This window comes from Amblyraja radiata, chromosome 10 (genome assembly GCF_010909765.2).
Source record: "Amblyraja radiata isolate CabotCenter1 chromosome 10, sAmbRad1.1.pri, whole genome shotgun sequence".
NCBI lineage: Eukaryota > Metazoa > Chordata > Chondrichthyes > Rajiformes > Rajidae > Amblyraja > Amblyraja radiata.
Window position 1 is genome coordinate 33,003,886 of NC_045965.1, and position 18,881 is coordinate 33,022,766.

General features: G+C 43.5%; 1 protein-coding gene across 1 annotated transcript in view; it reads left to right on the forward strand.

The window, feature by feature from the left end:
- The window catches only part of c8a (complement C8 alpha chain), a 28,987-nt gene extending 13,228 nt beyond the window's left edge, over positions 1-15,759 (forward strand). Inside the window, exons 6-11 of the mRNA XM_033028515.1 lie at positions 972-1,154; positions 3,170-3,410; positions 6,299-6,409; positions 7,337-7,500; positions 11,136-11,358; positions 15,166-15,759. Of these exons, the coding sequence (XP_032884406.1) occupies positions 972-1,154; positions 3,170-3,410; positions 6,299-6,409; positions 7,337-7,500; positions 11,136-11,358; positions 15,166-15,314 (1,071 nt within the window). The 3' untranslated portion in view covers positions 15,315-15,759. The remainder of the gene's footprint in view (positions 1-971; positions 1,155-3,169; positions 3,411-6,298; positions 6,410-7,336; positions 7,501-11,135; positions 11,359-15,165) is intronic.
- The last annotated feature ends 3,122 nt before the right edge of the window (positions 15,760-18,881 follow it).

Here is an 18,881-nt window from a genome sequence, read left to right on the forward strand (position 1 = left end):
TGTTATTACTTCGCTGGTTGCTCCAAAGCAGTATCAGCAGATAAACTCAGACATCACCGCTAAATGTTTTTGGTTCATCACTCGTATCTTGTATGTTAATTTTCCATACTATAGTTCAAAATGTTGCTGCTATCAACCAATGATTCATATCGATCTTCTTCATGTGGCTGACTTGGATCAGGGATTCTTTCTATCACATGTTGTTATCAGTGAGGTGAACCCACACAGGAAGATTACACATACACATTATCTGATCCCGCTCCTCTGATTGTTGGCGGTAAGGCTGCAGTGAGGATAAGGTATTTTAGTTTGTATTAAATAATTTTACTTTGCAGCCTTCTTTCAATATTGTTGCTCTGGAGAGGAATCCCTGGTCGGCTACTGAAGCATTCATTCAGCCAGTTAATGCTGGAAAATGTGCTTATATTTAGCACACACTGTACTGAAGCAACCTGCATTGAATTGTGAAACTTTCCAGTCATCTGTCCCCATAGCAGCAGAGTTTTCCTTTACATTGTAAAAAAACATAATCAAATGAATCCAACATGCTCCGAGTTCTATTGAGACTGATGCAAAACTGGTAGAATGTGGAGCAGGCAGACATTTGTAATGCAATGACATAATTTGGTATATGCATGGTGCTGGGGAAAATCTGGCACGCTAAAGTGGACAGCACATTGAATTTTTTACCTACATTGAGATTGCTCAGAAATGATCTGCAGGTAAAATAAAAATTGCATACAGTATCTAAAAATCAAACCTGAGCAATGTAGATTTTTTCCCTCTCTATTAGATATTTTAGGGGCTCATAAACTTGTCATCACACTAATAATATTAGACTTTGGGTTTGGCCTCCACTTTAATTTCAGCTGCGCAATGGCATTTTGGAATCTAACAAATATGAGCCAGAGATGCAAAATTTCCATTTGTTATTTTTAACTCTTCCAATTTTTTTCCTCTTTTATTGACAGGCACTTGCTGATTCTGGGTTTACAGTGGAGGTCTACAATGATGTCCACAAGTTATTGTCAGCTATGAAAACCGATCTGTCTCTTTCAGTCCTTTTTAGTATAAAAGTTGGTAAAGGAAAATTTACGATTGAGCCTAGTGCCAACTTAGGTTTTGCTCGCAATCTGACCAGATTTGTTGGGAAAGTAAGTAAATGGAAGATAATATCTGTAAATCTATTTAAACTGAAATCTCATATAGAACCCAACATTTTCTACTGTGCTTTAGTTATTGTTTTCTTCCACATTTCCAATTTGGATTCCATTAGACTGTTTTGTGGAACGTAAACTGTGAATAAACGAGCAAAGGACACACAAAATAAACTGCATATAAACTGCAATTTTCCTTGCAGAATCATAAGCAGTTAAAATAAGGCATAGAGCACTGTTCATGAAAGTTAGAAAGCAATATACGATGTGCATTTATGTAAAATATGCACCTCATGACTTTGTGTGTATTATAAGATGCAGGATACTATTAGTTATGTATTGTCCACAATGTCCACAGACCACATTGTCCATTTGATGTCATACAGTATATGCGCACTATGATTCCCATAACTTTTGGAACTAGCAAGCTCCTGGAAACATCACTGCTATGGAAATAATTTATGTCAGTTTAAAATATGGAACCACCCACGGGATGGAAGGCATTTGCCCAAAAGGTTCAGTTTAGTTTAGTTTAGTTTAGATTAGAGATACAGTGTGGAAGCAGGCCCACCGAGCCAATGCCTACCACGATCACCGGCACACTAGCTCTACCCTAGACTCTAGGGACAATTTACGGAAGCCAATTAACCTACAAACCTGCACGCCTTTGGAATGTCAGAGGAAACCGGAGCACCCGGAGAAAACCCACGCGGTCACAGTGAGAATGTACAGTCCACACCCGTACATTCAGCACCCGTAGTCAGGATCGAACCTGAGTCTCTGGCGCTGCGCCATTGTGCTGTCCTTATAAAAGCCACACATCTGAATTGCTTTGAAAACTATTTACAACTATGCAGCCAGATGGCATTGTGTATTGCATCCCAGCTATGGGTATTTTAGCTCTCGAAGATTTCAAAACCATTCATCTGTGAGATTGTGTTAATGTTGTTTCACCCTTTACATGTGCTGCTGGTTGTGGTGACCAACAACTAGTTTCTGAGCTAGCCTCAAGTACTTCCTGAAAGTGGGGGGATGTTTGTGTCAAATACTAATCTGTTACTCTGTGAGTGAGTTTGTTCACTGTTGTAATATTTTCACTGCCATTTCACTGCCAAGTTCAATAAGTAAAGGAAACCATGGGTTGGAAAACCCGGGGGGGGGGGGGGGGGGCAAAGGGGACACCACCCCCCCATGTTTTGAGAGGTGGGGGACATCTCCCCCAAGTTTTTGTCATCCGGATTTTAAAATCTCCGCTTTCCGCGAGACAGTGGAGGTGCTGATAGAGGGCGCCGATTGGACGAGAGAGACATCTATCAGCAGGCAATGGGGGCGGGACATGATGATTCAGCGCGATGATTGGAGAAGGGAGGAGTAGGTGGGGGGGTGGGACTGAGGATAGAGTGCGATGATTGGAGGAGGGAGACGTGGCACAGACCTGCGCCTCATCCGCAGCCAGGATCGATCCCGGCCAGGTCTCCGGCGCTGCCCCGTTCCCACCCGAGTGCCCTCCCCACGGGTGGCCAGAGAGCTCGGGAGTCAGACGCGAGCTGTTCCCCCAGGCCCACAGCCAGCGCAGAGAAGCAGCGCTAAATCCAGCTCAACTCTGCCTAACCTGCCAGGTTAACCTGCCTGGGCTTGCGGGAAATATGGCCAGTGCGGAGAAGCAGCACTGGTGTCCCGTTAGTCCAGGCAGGGCTTGTAGGTTAACCCGGCAAGACAGGCAGAGTTGAGCTGCATTTAGCGCTGGATTTAGCCTCCGAAGCCTCGCCCATGTGTGTATGTGTGTGCGCATGCGCGCACGGCAGCCAAAAAATTGTGTCCTCCCCATCCCATATTTTGATAGAGAGTTCCGTGCCTGAAGGAAACTGATTGGAATTAGGCAATGAAATGTTAATATATTTTATAATCACTGACAGATTAGTTAATAAAGACAATTATAGTCAATAATTACATATTATGTTGCATCTTAACAAAAATTGATTTTGGCAAAAATATTGGCATCAATTTTTTAGGATGTTAATTTTGTTCGTGTTCGAACTAAAGTTCAAACTGCTCACTTCAAAATGAGGAGATCTAATTTAATTTTGGATGAAGACATGGCTGAATCCCTGATGAAACTTCCAGATGAGTACAATTATGGAATGTATTCCAAATTTATTGCGGATTATGGTACTCATTACTACGCTTCAGGAAAAATGGGAGGTGTTTTTGAGTTCATCACGGTCCTGAATAACAATGTATTACGAAAGTCAGGTTTGTGGCAGTTGATACTTGCATGTGGAATTACTTTAAGATAAAATTACTTAACATTAGTTGCATATCTATGTGTTGTGGAGGGATGGATTGCATTACAGCCAGTGCAACATAACGGTATGAGTGGATATCAGGCTGCATTACCCACTGTATTTGTTGAGGACAATTAAAGTCTAGTGTGTGCTCCCTAAACCCTTTTATTGGTCTGTACAAGAACATTAAGAAATGATGTCAGGATCTGAACCCCTCCTCTCCCTCTTGCTGAGCCCTGCTCTGATGGGAACCTGGCACAAATATCTGCTCTAAGCTGTCACTCCTGCAGTAATGCATCAAATGCCATTTACTCTCTACCACCTAGCAGAATTTGACGTCATCTATATTACTAAAAGTCTGTTCTTGACCGGTTTTGGCGATCTGTGCTGCGATTTCCGAGAGAACGCCGCCACCTATGGTCGTCATTTTTGGTCACCTTGCTCAGAGCCCCCCTCCGCCATATGTGTGCCGATGATTTTTCCCGTCGATGAAAAATGACAGAGATATTAATGATTTTACAAAATTCCCCATTCTCTCTGCTGCCCCTGCTGGCGGCAGGGGAGAGGGACTATAAAACCAGGAAGTGGTGTGCCTCAATCAGTGTCTGCAAGCTGGAGGAAGGCAGAGGGTCACATTTCTCTGAGCTGTGAATAACACAAACACATGTCTACTCAAATGTAAGTGTCCTTAGTGGTTCTAAAACGCTTGCAGAATGTGTCTATTGGTTCTAGAATGTTTGCAAAAAGTGTTTATTAGTTCTAAAATGTTTGCAAAAAGTGTCTCTTTGGTTCTACAATGCTTGCAGAATGTGTCTTTTTTGGTTCTAAAATGTTTTTTAGGTTCTTCCCCTCCCCCTTTCCTCTCCCCCCTTTCCTCTCCCCCCTTTCCTCCTCTCCCCCCTCTCCTCTTCCCCCCTCTCCTCTCCCCCACCCTCTCCTCTCCCTCTCCTCCCCCCCCTCTCCTCTCCCCCCCTCTCCTCTCCGCCCTCTCTCCTCTCCGCCCCCTCTCCTCTCCCCCCCTCTCCTCTCCCCCCTTTCCTCTCCTCCCCCCTCCTCTCCTCTCCCTACCTCACCCCTCTCCTCTCCACCCTCTCCTCCCCCTCTCTCTCCCCTCTTTTTCTCCCCCCCCTCCCCTCCCCCACCATTCCTCCCCTAAACCTCCTCCCCTCCACACACCCCTACCCCCTTCCCTCCACCCTCCCTCCCCCTCCCTGCTCCCCACCTCTCCCCCTCCCCTCTCAGCACACCCTCTCTCTCCCCCTTTCCTCTCTCCCCCTCTTTCCTCTCTCTCCCCCTCTCTCTCCCCCTCTCTCTCTCACCCCCCTCTCACAACCCCTCTCTCTCCCCTCTCTCTCCCACCTCTCTCTCCCCTCTCTCTCCCCCACTCTCTCCCCTCTCTCTCTCCCACCTCTCCCCCCCTCTCCTCTCCCCTCCCCCCCTCTCCTCCCCCCCTCTCCTCCCCCCCCCTCTCCTCCCCCCCTCTCCTCCCCCCCCCCTCTCCTCTCCCCTCTCTCCTCTCCCCTCTCCCCCCCCTCTCCTCTCCCCCCCCTCTCCTCTCCCCCCCTCTCCTCACCCACATGCCTTGGAAGCCTTGTGCCATAACCTTCTGGATCAGCTTATCATGTAGGACCTTGTTAAAGGTTCATGCAGCCAATGTATGATTAGGAAATTTGCAGACCACATGAAAATTGGTGGATTTGTAGATAATGTTGAAGGTTATTTAGAGACACATTGGGCATAAATCATGGAACACTGGGCGAAGTGGTGGCAAATGGAAATTAATCCAGATAAATATGTTAATGTAATCTGTGATGTCAAGTTATGCTAGGTCGTATGGAGTAAATGGCATTTGACTGCCAGAGGTGCCAATCTCTGGTAATGACTGGTCGACCAAAGTACAGGCTTGAGACCAACATCTTATCCCTAATCGAATGCCCTGGCCTCCCCATCACTGGTCCTGGCACACTGAGCTATGGACCATTCATTGCTGCAACCAGTGCCATTGGAAGGCAGTGATTCCTGCTAGGCTTCCAGCACAGCAGCCTGTAACTTGAACTGGTATTTTTTTTAAGAGTGCTGGGGTTCTCCGCACATTTGAGCTTTTGGACTGAAGGACCGAGAGTGTTGTAATGAAGCTGCATCAGCAAGGTGGCTCTCGGTAGGGTACAAACATAATTCCAGTCCCATACCAATATGGTTCACTTCTAGTTGTCTCTAGAAATGGTCTAGGAAGCCACTCAGTTCAGTAATTTACATGCTCCCAGAGCTAATTAATTAAAAAAAGTAATTCAACTATACTGCCATCTTTCATTTTATCACCCTTCACTTATTTCACCTTCTATTTCTTTCTTTCCTATAATGATCTTGTCATGTTTTAGTTTCCTTGCTATATCCCGATTTTCTTTGCTCTCTCTGCCACGACAAACTCTTTCTGACTCAGTTTCTTTCTGTTTCATGATTGCCTTACTCTTTCTATATCTTCTCATTTTGAGTCAGCAAATGAATTCTCTTCCTTTACCTTCCTAAAGCACCATTCTATGTAAAAACATGATCACGAAATTGGACCAAAAGTGCACTTGGTACATGTTTTGAACAATCTCAAAACAATGTACAAGATTGTTGAATATAAAATAATAATAGAGACTTTTCTGAAGTACTCATGGATTTGCAACTTAGTTATTCTTCAGACTTATTTTACCTCAAATTCTATGAGATAAATGTTTATGTTCCTACCTATGTGCTGTGGCATTGCCTGATACTCAATGCAGCTTTGTGAAGAATAACAACTTATGGTACTTTTGCAGCATGATATGAATGAAGTTGTATCTAAGAACCTGTTCTCTTATTTACCTAAAGATGTTACTGCACACCAAGTTGGATTCTGCATTGCAGGATCATTGGGAGTACTCATGGACTTGGTAACTTTTAAGTCTGAGACATGTATAAAGATATCCCATACTATAGCACGTAAGTAGACTGCAAACACAGACATCGAATCATAATGATAGATTTCAGAAGACATTATAATTGCTGGCTATGTTTTAATAGCTGTGATTTATGTTATTTAGTATTCATTACAAAATAAAATGCACAACAGTACTGAAATCTGAATAGTGCATCCTTAAACAGGAAACATATTGTACTAAAGTGCTGCAAAAACTTGCTCAGTTATCCGCAAACCTCAATCACCCGTAATAATCTAGGTTTAAGATTAGAACTTTTTGTAAATGTAATACATGTCTGGGGAAAGAAGGGAGAGCGGGGTAGGGGTTTGTAATTACCTTAAATTGGAGATTTAATGCTTGTACCATTGGGTTCTATGTTACCCAAGCAGCATATGAGGGGCTGTTCCTCCAGGCCTCACTCTGGCAATGGAAAGAGCCGAGGACAGAAAGGTCAGTATGGAAAGAGAAGTTAAAATGGTTAGTAACCAGGAGATCCAGTAGGCCTTGGCGGACAAAGTGCGTGTTCGGCGAAGTGGTTGCTGAGTCTACGCCTGGTCTTGCTGATGTACAGGAGGCCACATCAGGCACATCAGATGCAGTGGATGAAGTTAGTGGAGCTGCACATGAAGCTCTGTGCTTCATGATGGACTGCTGGGGTCGCTGGATGGAGGCGAGGGAATATGTATAGGGATAGGGGAAAGTACCTGGGGAATGGGATGGTTTGCATGGAAGGGGATGAGTGAACTAAAGAATTGTGGAGACTGCGGTCTCTGCAGAAGGCGGAAAGGGGAGTGGAAAATGTTCACTCGGTTATGGTAAGATTTACTTGACTGACTTTGAAATATGATTCAAAATTAATACTTGATGTATTAATTTAATTCTACTTATATTCATTTGTGCATTGTTTAATGTTCTGTGAAAAAATAATTATGTTTTCATTAATATTTAGCCTCAAGCAGTTCACAAAGTTTTATAGAGGATGTCATTCCACATATACTAGGAGGAGACGCTAAATCTGTTGCTGGAATGCTAAATCAAGAAATACCAGATGCCACAATATATCGGAGATGGGGCAAATCCTTGAAATACTCCCCAGCAATCATTGACTTTGAGGTACAATAGTGTTCTAAAAGCTAAAGGCAAACCGTCTTCGACTTCACACAATTAAATGAGCATTTAAGATGAGTAAAGTATCCCATCTTGCTTCTTCTTCTTCTTGCGTATGGCGTGCACAGCCTAAATTTGTAAGATAACTTGTTCTGTTTGATCTTTTGTTTGTGCACGCCAGGTTGATTGCATTCGTTGAAACAGAGTGGACCACGTGAAGGTTGCAATCTCCCAACACCCCCCCCCCCCCCCGCATTATGCTCTCATGCAATTAAAACCGTGAACCTCATATATACCATCAAGGAGCTTCAAAATTGAAAAGGAACAGTTATGTTAGCATTTTGAAACACCGAGGAACAAGTCTGAGGATTTTTTTTTTTTTTTTTAATAATCTTTTTATTAGAGGCAGGTACATATGAGGATTTCTTTTAAATGCAAGTGGAACATAGCTACATCGATAGATAACTGGAAAAGTAAAAGTTGAAACAAAGATACGAATAGAAGAAAAATTTCCACCAAACAGCCCTGAAGCATTGAAAGCAAAATCGGAACATGAATAGAGTGCAGGCAGAACAAGGTTGTTACATTCACGCTATTCCTTGGAGAAACACTTTAGGAGCACTAGCATCTTAGATCCTTTGAGAAAGTAGGTGGTTTTGCATGCCAAGTAGCACAAAGATATAAATATAATAAAGGCTGATTTATAACAATGAGATAGGCAGCTGTCATGATGCCCTTGAAACAAACATTTAGAAAAGCAGTAAGCACAAAGGAAAAGCTTTAACCAAGACTACTGGATAATGCAGAAACAAATGACCATGAACAGTGAAAGGGAAAGATTAAACCAAGTTAAGGATCAAGTCAACCATTGCCACTTGAGGCGGCACAATGGCACAGCTAGTATAGTTGCTGCCTCACAGAGCCAGAGACCCAGGTTCGATCCTGACCTCGGTACTGTCTGTGTGTGGTTTGCACATTCTCCTTCAGACTGTGTGGGTTTCCTCCCATATGCCAGTGACGTGCAGGTTTGTAGATTAATTGGCCTCTGTAAAATTGCCTTGATGTGTAAGGGGTGGATGAGAAAGTGGGATAACAAAGAACTAGATTTACTAAGATTTACTTAACTGACTGAAATATTATTAAAAATTAATACGTACTTGATGCATTAATTTCTTAATTGCTCATATCAATGGGTGAACGATGGTCAGCACAGACTCATTGGGCCGAACGGCCTGTTTCCATGCCCCAACCTAAAAACCTAAAAAAAAAACTTGAAACAATTCTAGTTTCAAGTTAAATCCTGACTTTAAAGGTTCATAATATAGTCAGCAATTGTTTTAACCTTACATGATGCAGCAGTGAATGCCTTTTAATGTTGGCCTGGTTACTACAACATATTTGGCAAACCTACCTCACAAGATCTTTGGAAAATTTTATTTTGACGCTCAGGTTGCCGTACCAAGCCACGATTGAGATACGTTGAAGGCGCACGTTGAAATACGCTGAGGGCATGAAACCACAAATGGGTACAGATAGATTTTGTTAGTGAGCAAAGATCTCGTAACTGGAGTATAATGTGGAAAAATATGAAACTGTTCATGGTGGTAGAATAATATTTTAAATAATAAATGATCTAAATTGGGGTAGATTGTAACACTCTGAGATGCAGAGAGATTCCACCCTTAGGTAAGTATACAGGTACAGTAAGTAAGCAAGAAAGTTAACAAAATGCTGTTGTTTATTGCATGGGTAATTAAATATTAGAAGGGAAATTATGCATCATTTACATAGGGACACTGTTGAGATCACATCTGGAGTATTGTATACTGTATTGATCACCCATTCACACTAGTTCTATGTTATTCCACTTTCGCATTCACTCTCTACACACTAGGGATAACTTTACAGAGGCTAATCAACCTACATCTTTGGGATGTGGGAGGAGACTGGATCACCCGGAGGAAACCTACGTGGGCACAGGAAGATCATGCAAACACCACACAACCAACACCCAAGATCAGGATTGAAACCCAGTGGCGCTGTGAGGCAGCAGCTCTGCCAGCTCATACATAATGTATGTAATGTATTCAAAGCATATATTGTCAATGAGTTCCTGGATGATGCTCTTGCTCAGAAAGAAGGGGAGATGATAAGCTTTCCTGGGTTTGCAGCAAGAGGTAGAAACATAGAAAATAGGTGCAGGAGTAGGCCATTCGGCCCTTCGAGCCTGCACCGCCATTCAATATGATCATGGCTGATCATCCAACTCAGTATCCTGTACCTACCTTCTCTCCATACCCCCTGATCCCTTTAGCCACAAGGGCCACATCTAACTCCCTCTTAAATATAGCCAATGAACTGGCCTCAACTACCTTCCGTGGCAGAGAATTCCAGAGATTCACCACTCTCTGTGTGAAAAATGTTTTCCTCATCTCGGTCCTAAAAGATTTCCCCCTTATCCTTAATCTGTGACCCCTTGTTCTGGAATTTTACAAGTAACAAGTGAATTTTACAGAGGCCGATCAACCTACAGGGGAGTGCAGCGTAGGTTTACAAGGTTAATTCCCGGGATGGCGGGACTGTCATATGCTGAGAGAATGGAGTGGCTGGACTTGTATACTCTGGAATTTAGAAGGATGAGAGGGTATCTTATTGAAACATATAAGATTATTAAGGGTCTGAGTCTGAAGAAGGGGTTCGGCCCGAAGCGTCGCCTATTTCCTTCGCTCAGTCTGAAGAAGGGTTTCGGCCCGAAACGTCACCTATTTCCTTCGCTCCATAGATGCTGCTGCACCCGCTGAGTTTCTCCAGCAATTTTGTGTACCTTCGATCTTCCAGCATCTGCAGTTCCTTCTTGAACAGACTATTAAGGGATTGGACATGCTAGAGGCAGGAAACATGTTCCCGGTGTTGGGGTAGTCCAGAACCAGGGGCCACAGTTTAAGAATAAGGGGTAAGCCATTTAGAACGGAGATGAGGAAACACTTTTTCACACACATAGTTGTGAGTCTATAGAATTCTCTGCCTCAGAGGGCGGTGGAGGCCGGTTCCCTGGATACTTTCAAGAGAGAGCTAGATAGGGCACTTAAAGATAGCGGAGTCAGGGGATATGGAGAGAAGGCAGGAACAGGATACTGGTTGGAGATGATCAGCCATGATCATATTACTGGCTCGAAGGGCCAAATGGCCTACTCCTGCACCTATTGTCTATTGCCTATTGAATGAAAAGCCGAGTATTTTCTCACATTTGCACGTTCTTGGCATTGTTAGATATTTGTAAATAGTTGGTTGCTGGTCACAAAGCTATTTTACAACAGCGATGGTACCTTTTTATTATAAGCTTTATTGGTAAGGAACCTAAACGAGAAACAAAGAACATGTTGGGCGAATGTTGGGCGTTGGACTAATGGCAGATGTGCCTGTGACAAGTTGGAAATATGACAAGAGTAAGGTGGCATTCTACTCAAATTTATGGCCTTTTTACATTCAATGGTTCAATGTGCTTACTAATTTACTAGATTAGATTTTGATTGTTCAAAAATGTTTTTTATGTTATTAGACAAATTAACATTAAAATAGACTGAAGCTATGGTTAAACTTTGGATCAACTCTAAACACATAATTTTTGTTGTTTAAATCAGGTCATGCCTATTTATGAGTTGGTGTCGAGAAGTAGTCTTCAATCAGTTGACATTAAACAACAGCATTTAAAGAGAGCAGTGGAGGAGTACATGTCCGAGTTTGATAGCTGCAGATGCCCTGCATGTCAACACAATGGAGAAACATTTCTCCATAACAACGAGTGCACCTGCATTTGTGAGCCTGGTTATGATGGGAGAGCATGTCAGGAAACAGAACGAACGGGTAAGAAGGGTCCTAACCCCAAATATTGTCTGTCCATTCCCTCCAAAGGTGCTGCCTGACCTGCCGAGTTCATCCAGTAGTTTGTTTTTTGAAAAGGGTAAAATATTATCAAAAGTAACATGAGGATCTTTGTAACTGTTTCAGACACTGTTTAAAATATACTCTGATGTACGTCTATTGCAGATATCATATTCACATTGTTCTTCTTATCGAGTCCACATCACAAGATTAGAAATTGTTCAGCCAGAGCTGAACACACTTCTCGGCATCTGCATACAATGGCGCATTGCACTTCTTGTGCTTGTGCTTCTTGTGAGTAGTGATACATAGATACATAGACAATAGGTGCAGGAGTAAACCATTCGGCCCTTCGAGCCAGCACCGCCATTCAATGGCTGATCATCCACAATCAGTATCCCGTTCCTGCCTTCTCTGCCTTCCCTTGATTCCGCTAGCCCTAAGAGCTCTATCTAACTCTTTTGAATGCATCCAGTGAATCGACCTCCACTGCCTTCTGAGGCAGATAATTCCACAAATTCACAACTCTCTGGGTGAAAAAGATTTTCCTCATCTCAGATCTAAATGGCCTACCCCTTATTCTTAAACTGTGGCCCCTGGTTCTGGACCACCCCAACATCGGGAACATGTTTCCTGCAATAAGCGTGTCGAATCCCTTCATAATTTTATATGTTTCTATAAGATCCAATCTCATCCTTCTAAATTCCAGTGAATACAAGCCCAGTTGCTCTATTCTTTCATCATATGACAGTCCCACCATCCCAGGAATTAACCTTGTGAACCTCTGCTGCACTCCCTCAATAGCAAGAATGTCCTTCCACAAATTAGGAGACCAAAAATGCACACAATACTCCAGGTGCGGTCTCACTAGGGCCCTGTACAACTGCAGAAGGACCTCTTTGCTCCTATACTCCACTCCTCTTTATGAAGGCCAACATGCCATTTGCTTTCTTCACTGCCTGTATGTTTACTTTCAATGCCTGATGTTCGAGGACACCCAGGTCTCGTTGTACTTCCCCTTTTCCTAACCTGACACCATTCAGATAATAATCTGCCTTCCCATTCTTGCCTCCAAAGTGTATAACATCACATTTATCCACATTATACTGCATCTGCCATGCATCTGCCCACTCACCCAACCTGTCCAAGACACTCTGCATCCTCATAGCATGCTCTTCACAGTTCACACTGCGACCCAGGTTTGATTCATCTGCAAATTTGCTCATGTTAATTTTAATTTGTTCCCCTAAATCATTAATGCACATTGTAAATAGCTGCGATCCCAGCACCAAGCCTTGCGGCACCCCACTAGTCACTGCCTTCCATTCTGAAAGGGACCCGTTAATCCCTACTCTTTGTTTCCTGTCTGCCAACCAATTTTCTATCCATGTCAGCACCCTACCCCCAATACCATATGCTCTAATTTTGCTCACTAATCACCTGTGTGGGACCTTTTCACAGGCTTTCTGAAAGTACAGATACACTACATCCATTGGCTCTCCCTTGTCCAATTTACTTGTTACATCCTCAAACAATTCCAGAAGATTTATCAAGCATGATTTCCCCTTCATAAATCCATGCTTACTTGGACCAATCCTGTTACTGCTATCCAAATGCGCCGCTATTTCATCTTTGATAATCGACTCCAGCATATTCCCCACCACCAATGTGAGGCTAACTGGTCTATAATTCCGTGCTTTCTCTCTCCCTCCTTTCTTGCAAAATGGGATACCCTCCAATCCACAGGAACTTTTCCAGAATTTATAGAATATTGGAAAATGATCGCCAATGCGTCCACAATTTCGAGAGCCACCTCCTTGAGTACCCTGAGATGCAGACCATCAGGCTCTGGGGATTTATCAGCCTTTAGTCCCATCAGTCTACCCAACACCATTTCCTTACTAATGTGAATTTCCTTCAGTTCCTCCGTCACCCTAGGTCCTCTGTCCCCTAGTACATCTGGGAGATTGTTTGTGTCTTCCTCTTCCAAAGTACCTGTTCAACTCTTCTGCCATTTCCTTGTTCCCCATAATAAATTCACCTTTTTCTGTCTTCAAGGGACCACATTTGTCTTAACTATTTTTTTTCTTTCTTTTCACATACCTCAAGACGCTTTTACTATCCTCCTTTATATTCTTGGCTAGCTTACCTTCATACTTCATATTTTCAATAGACAATAAGTGCAGGAGTAGGCCATTCGGACCTTTGAGCCAGCACCACCATTCAATGTGATCATGGCTGATCATCCCCAATAAGTACCCCGTTCCTGCCTTCTCCCCATATCCCCTGACTCCGCTATCTTTAAGAGCCCCATCTAGCTCTCTCTTGAAAGTATCCAGAGAACCGGCCTCCACCACCCTCTGAGGCAGAGAATTCCATAGACTCACAACTCTCTGAGTGAAATAGTTTCCTCAACTCCGTTCTAAATGGCTTACCCCTTATTTTTAAATTGTGGCCCCTGGACTCCCCCAATGTCGGGAACATAATTCCTGCCTCTAGCATGTCCAAACCCTTAATAATCTTATATGTTTCAATCCTCACCCTTCTAAAGTCCAGAGTATACAAGCCGCTCCATTCTCTCAGCATATGAAAATCCCACCATCCCGGGAATTAACCTTGTAAACCTACGCTGCAATCCCTCAATAGCAAGAATGTCCTTCCTCAAATTAGGGGACCAAAACTGCACACAATACTCCAGGTGTGGTCTCACTAGGGCCCTGTACAACTGCAGAAGGACCTCTTTTCTCCCCGTATTGCCTTTTTAGTTACCTTCTGTTGATCTTTATAAGTTTCCCAATCCTCTGGCTTCCCACTCATCTTTGCTTCTCTTTTATTTGTCTTCTCTTTTATTTTTATACTGTCCTTGAGTTCCCTTGTCTGGTGGAAAGATTGGTGGAAATGGGGCTGCGACATGAACGTTCTTTCCTTGACCCCATTCACATTGTTGAAAAAACAGAGAATTTAATAACTCATTTATGCATTGTGGTACTTACTTAATTTTTGGTTAAACCACTGCTAAGCCTAGAGAGTGTGGTGCATTGTTAAAGATTTACTCTTCGCTTATTGTGAGGGACTGTATGGGTACGGGTTTGCTGCCTTTAACTTCAATGGCACTCAAGACCTAAGGTCTTTTCAACTAAGGAACCAATTTACATTCTGAATTAATTTGAAGTGGGTTACTTCAAAATCCATTTGAAAAAAAACATTTAAAAAAATCTAATTTTACTTGCTTATGAAGTTTTTTTTAACAGATGTAGGTCTGCAACAGGGATATGTACTAACACGGTGTTAACATGTTAGTGGCTGACCAGTCTTGGGAATAATGGGAACTCTAATGTCTGGAAAGATAAATTGTACTTCCATGGCTGCAATTATTTGTCTGACTACTGTTGAACTCTGACTGCTGTTGGATGCCAGCAATGGGTGTACATGAATGCACCAGTTAAAAAGACCATCCAAATTGGCTTTTCCTAATGTCAAACCTTAATTTTAACTACCAAACTCTTGCAGATGGAGTAATCAGATAATTAGTTAATTCTATTGTTATTCTGATAATGCTTCCTCAAGCAATAGTTATTTTACTAATTTTAAATAATAATGTCTTAACTATAGTCATGTACAGTGCGCAACAACATAATTCATGTTTGGAGAAATACTGACCAAAATTACACTGTTCTTGGTTGAAAATGAGCTTACGCATTGCCTTTTGGTTGCAGGTGTCCAAGTCAGTCCAATGTCAGTCCAAGTTAGTGGAAGAATATTTCACTGTGATGATTTTCACTTTCATAGGGCCCACGAATGGAGGATGGGACTGCTGGTCTCGATGGTCTTCATGTACAGGTGGATCAAGAAAAAGGACCCGGAACTGCAACCATCCACCCCCAAAAAACGGTGGTGCCATGTGTCTTGGGAAGAACACGCAGAACCAGCACTGTTAAAAACACGCTATCCCCACTACTTTTTCTGTCAGCATTGTTTACTTTGAAATGTTGACTGTTTTAATGGGGTAGTAGTATGAAACCCACTCTGTGTTTCTTTTGGCTCCCTTAAATGCAACATATTTCATACTGTACCCACTAATATGAATCATTTAAACTGACAGAATCTCCATTTATTAAAAATTTGTGAAAATTACATGCAGTCAATAAACCTCTCCACATCAATGATATTAGTCCTTTCGCAATGTTTGTCCGCCCATTCATTCATCAACAATTTGACATTACAACATCATCACACAATAAATGATGTTATGATTGCTGACCATTGATCCGCTAATATCTGTTACATCTTCACCAAAAATGATTCATAAATTGGAAAAAAATGAAGTTTCAAATGAAAATCCGTGATAGGTATTCCAGTAAAAAAATAAAGACTTGCAACATACCTGGTTTCAGATATTTTGTAAAAAAAAATTATATAATGAGTAAAACTTACAAGAGATTTAAACTTCTGCCTGCCATCCTAACTAATGAGTCGCCTATCACTATGGTTTATCTGACTTCACTATTCCCCTCTGTGCATCAGAACCTGGCCTGATGCCACCAATCTGACTGCCACTGCTGCTCTCCCCTGACTGTTCAAACACCACCCCCACACACCTCCCCAAAAGTATCCAAAGTACTTATTTTGGAGGGAATGGCCTCCAAAAGACTCACTAAATATGTTCCTTCTTATTCCTTCTTATTTTTGATTCAATCTTCAATTTACTTTGTCAACCAAAATTCCCTAATCTTACCATCGCTGTTTCATGCCCTTACAGGGACATGCTGACTCTTTAGGTCGACACAAAATGCTGGAGTAACTCAGCGGGACAGGCAGCATCTCTGGGGAGAAGTTATGGGTTCAGCTAATTGTAACCTTCATTTGTGGTAAAATAATCTTCAATCATATGTTGTCTGGTAATAGATTCCACTGTGCATGCCCAGAAACCTCTGTGCATATGAGTCCTGTAGATATGTGGATACCATTTAACCACAAAGCACAGAAGAACTGTGCTCCACCTCACATTTCTGAGCCTGTTGGGAGTCCATCAGGACTGACTTTTTTTGATAGAAAATGGGTTTTAAATCGTTATGAGGGGCGGCGTTGCCAGGCATTGGAGGCACTCAGATTTTCCTGTACATGGGCGATGTCACCGTCTTCTGCTCAGATCCTCGGTCAGTCCACAGATTGATCGGCATCTACAACCAGTTTGAGTTTGAGGAGCCAGAGGAAACTACAGGAAGAACGAGGCCATGCTCCTCGTCAACTGGCCCAACCAATCATCCTTCCCCATCACCATCAGGTATGATTACCTGAAGGTGCTGGGGCTCTGGTGAGAAGGGGCCGAGGTGTGTAACCAAACCTGGCAGTAGCAGATAGCCACGGTCAAAGAAAAACTGGGAAGCAGCACTCCCTCTCAATAACTGGGAAAATTTTGGTTATTAGATGTGAGGTGCTCTCGGGGCTGCAGGTGTACCCCCCCCCCCCCCCCCCCTCACTCCTTTGCCTTGTCAATCACCTAGACCATCTTCCAGTTCACATGGGATCAAAAATGGACCTTATCCGATGGGTCATGATGCACGTCTATAGACAAAACGTGCAAAAGCATACCTAACCTTGACCTCATCCTGATGGCCATCTTCATATCTGGCTGCATCAGGCCGTGTATGGAGCCAAAAACATGTGGGCACCAAAAGTCATTACTTGCTGAGGTCCTACCTGACTCTAGTGCTGGGAAGATTGGGGCTGGCACCACTGTCATGCAAGGTGGCCACAGGCTGGACATTGCTGCACCACTTACCCTTTGTGGAAAGGTTTTCGATGATCAAGACCCTCAACAACATCGGGCAGTGGCACTGTGAGCAGACTGCCCAGTTTGTGTGATGAAATGCCTCCTTGCCAGAACTCACCAACAAGCACCGAGACCTGGCTTGACTAATGGTGAGAGAGGCCCTCCCCGGAAGATCCTTCCTGTCAGTCTTACTACCAGTGCATGCTGTCCTTGGGCCGGCTGCTATGGTGAGGAGATGGTTGCTGACCTTTTCACAGATTGTCGATTTACGAAGAGGGTCTGTAGAAGCATGCAAGGGTCTTTGTTGCGGTTCAATCCAATTTAACAATTTACTGTTCCCAAGGACACATCAGGTGCTGCTGGAATTCCAACAACTCAGTGAAAATACTCTTTGGTCTGCAATAAACTTGTTGGTCTACCAGGCCCAGCGAGGTGTCCATCGTGGAATGTCGGCGAATGTCCAGACTCCAGGAGTACGTACTTATGGGCGCACTGAAGCTTGGTGCAGCCAACGCCAAGTCACTGTGGGGTAGGATCACAGTCCAGAGTCAATGGTTCAATGGTCCTTTATTGTCATGTGTACCGAGGAACAGTGAAATTTGATTTACCATACAGTCATACCAAAAAAGCAACAATATACAAAACTACATAATGATTAAACATAAACAGCCACCACAGCGGCGTGTGAGAATCCCTGGGTCATGCAGCATAAGCGGAGACCTACGGCCGTCAGTTCAATGTCTGGGCCACACACACCTTCCTTCACCATGATGTGACTAGATTTGTTGCCGACCGCTGTCACTTTCTCTGCTGTCCCCAGTCAGAAAGCCGTTCACACTCGCAACAGACTCCGAGGTGCCCTGATGGCGTGATGTTCCCGTAAACACCATGATCACTGCACTCACGGCACGCCCTCCGAGTCCCCACCAGCACAGGCAGCACGTCCATCTTGTTTTTTGTGGCGACCTCACATTCCCCACTGTGATGGAAGGCAAATAACTTTTACCTTCTTCCTTCTTTTCTCCTGCGGTCGGGGTGAACAAAACATTAGCAGCCAGGGCGATCGAAGCTCCCGCTTTCGCCGATCGAAGCCCCTGCAATGGGGCGATCGAGACTCCTGCGATTGGGGCAGTCGAAGCTCCTGTGGTTGGAGCTCCCGAAGTCGATCCCTAAGCTAGCTCCACGATGTTAAGGCCGCAGTGCAGACGGAGATACGATACGGAAGAAGGCGCATCTCCATCGAAGGAAGTTTCCTACCCCCCACTTAATACAAAAACTAAAGATCCACTAAAACATACAATTAAAACAGACTAAAAACAACAAAAGAATAAAGGGATGAGATAGGCTGTGATGAGGCTGCCACTTAAGGTGCCACCTGGTGGTGATCTTCCACTGCTGGATATTGAAGGGCAGAATGTGGTTGGGACACTACTCAGACAAGGGGATGGATATCACACCAGGGGACCACATGCATGGCAAGAGTGTTTTGTTTAAAGAGAGGTGTGAACACTACAGTTGGATGCAGGAAAAATGTTCCCCATGTTGGGGAGTCCAGAACCAAGGGTCATAGTTTAAGAATAAGGGGTAGGCCATTTAGGTCTGAGGTGAGGAAAAACCTTTTCACCCAGAGAGTTGTGAATCTGTAGAATTCTCTGGCAGAGAAGGCAGTGGAGGCCAATTCACTGGGCTAACGGAACCAAGGGATATGGGGAAATAGCAGGAACGGGGTACT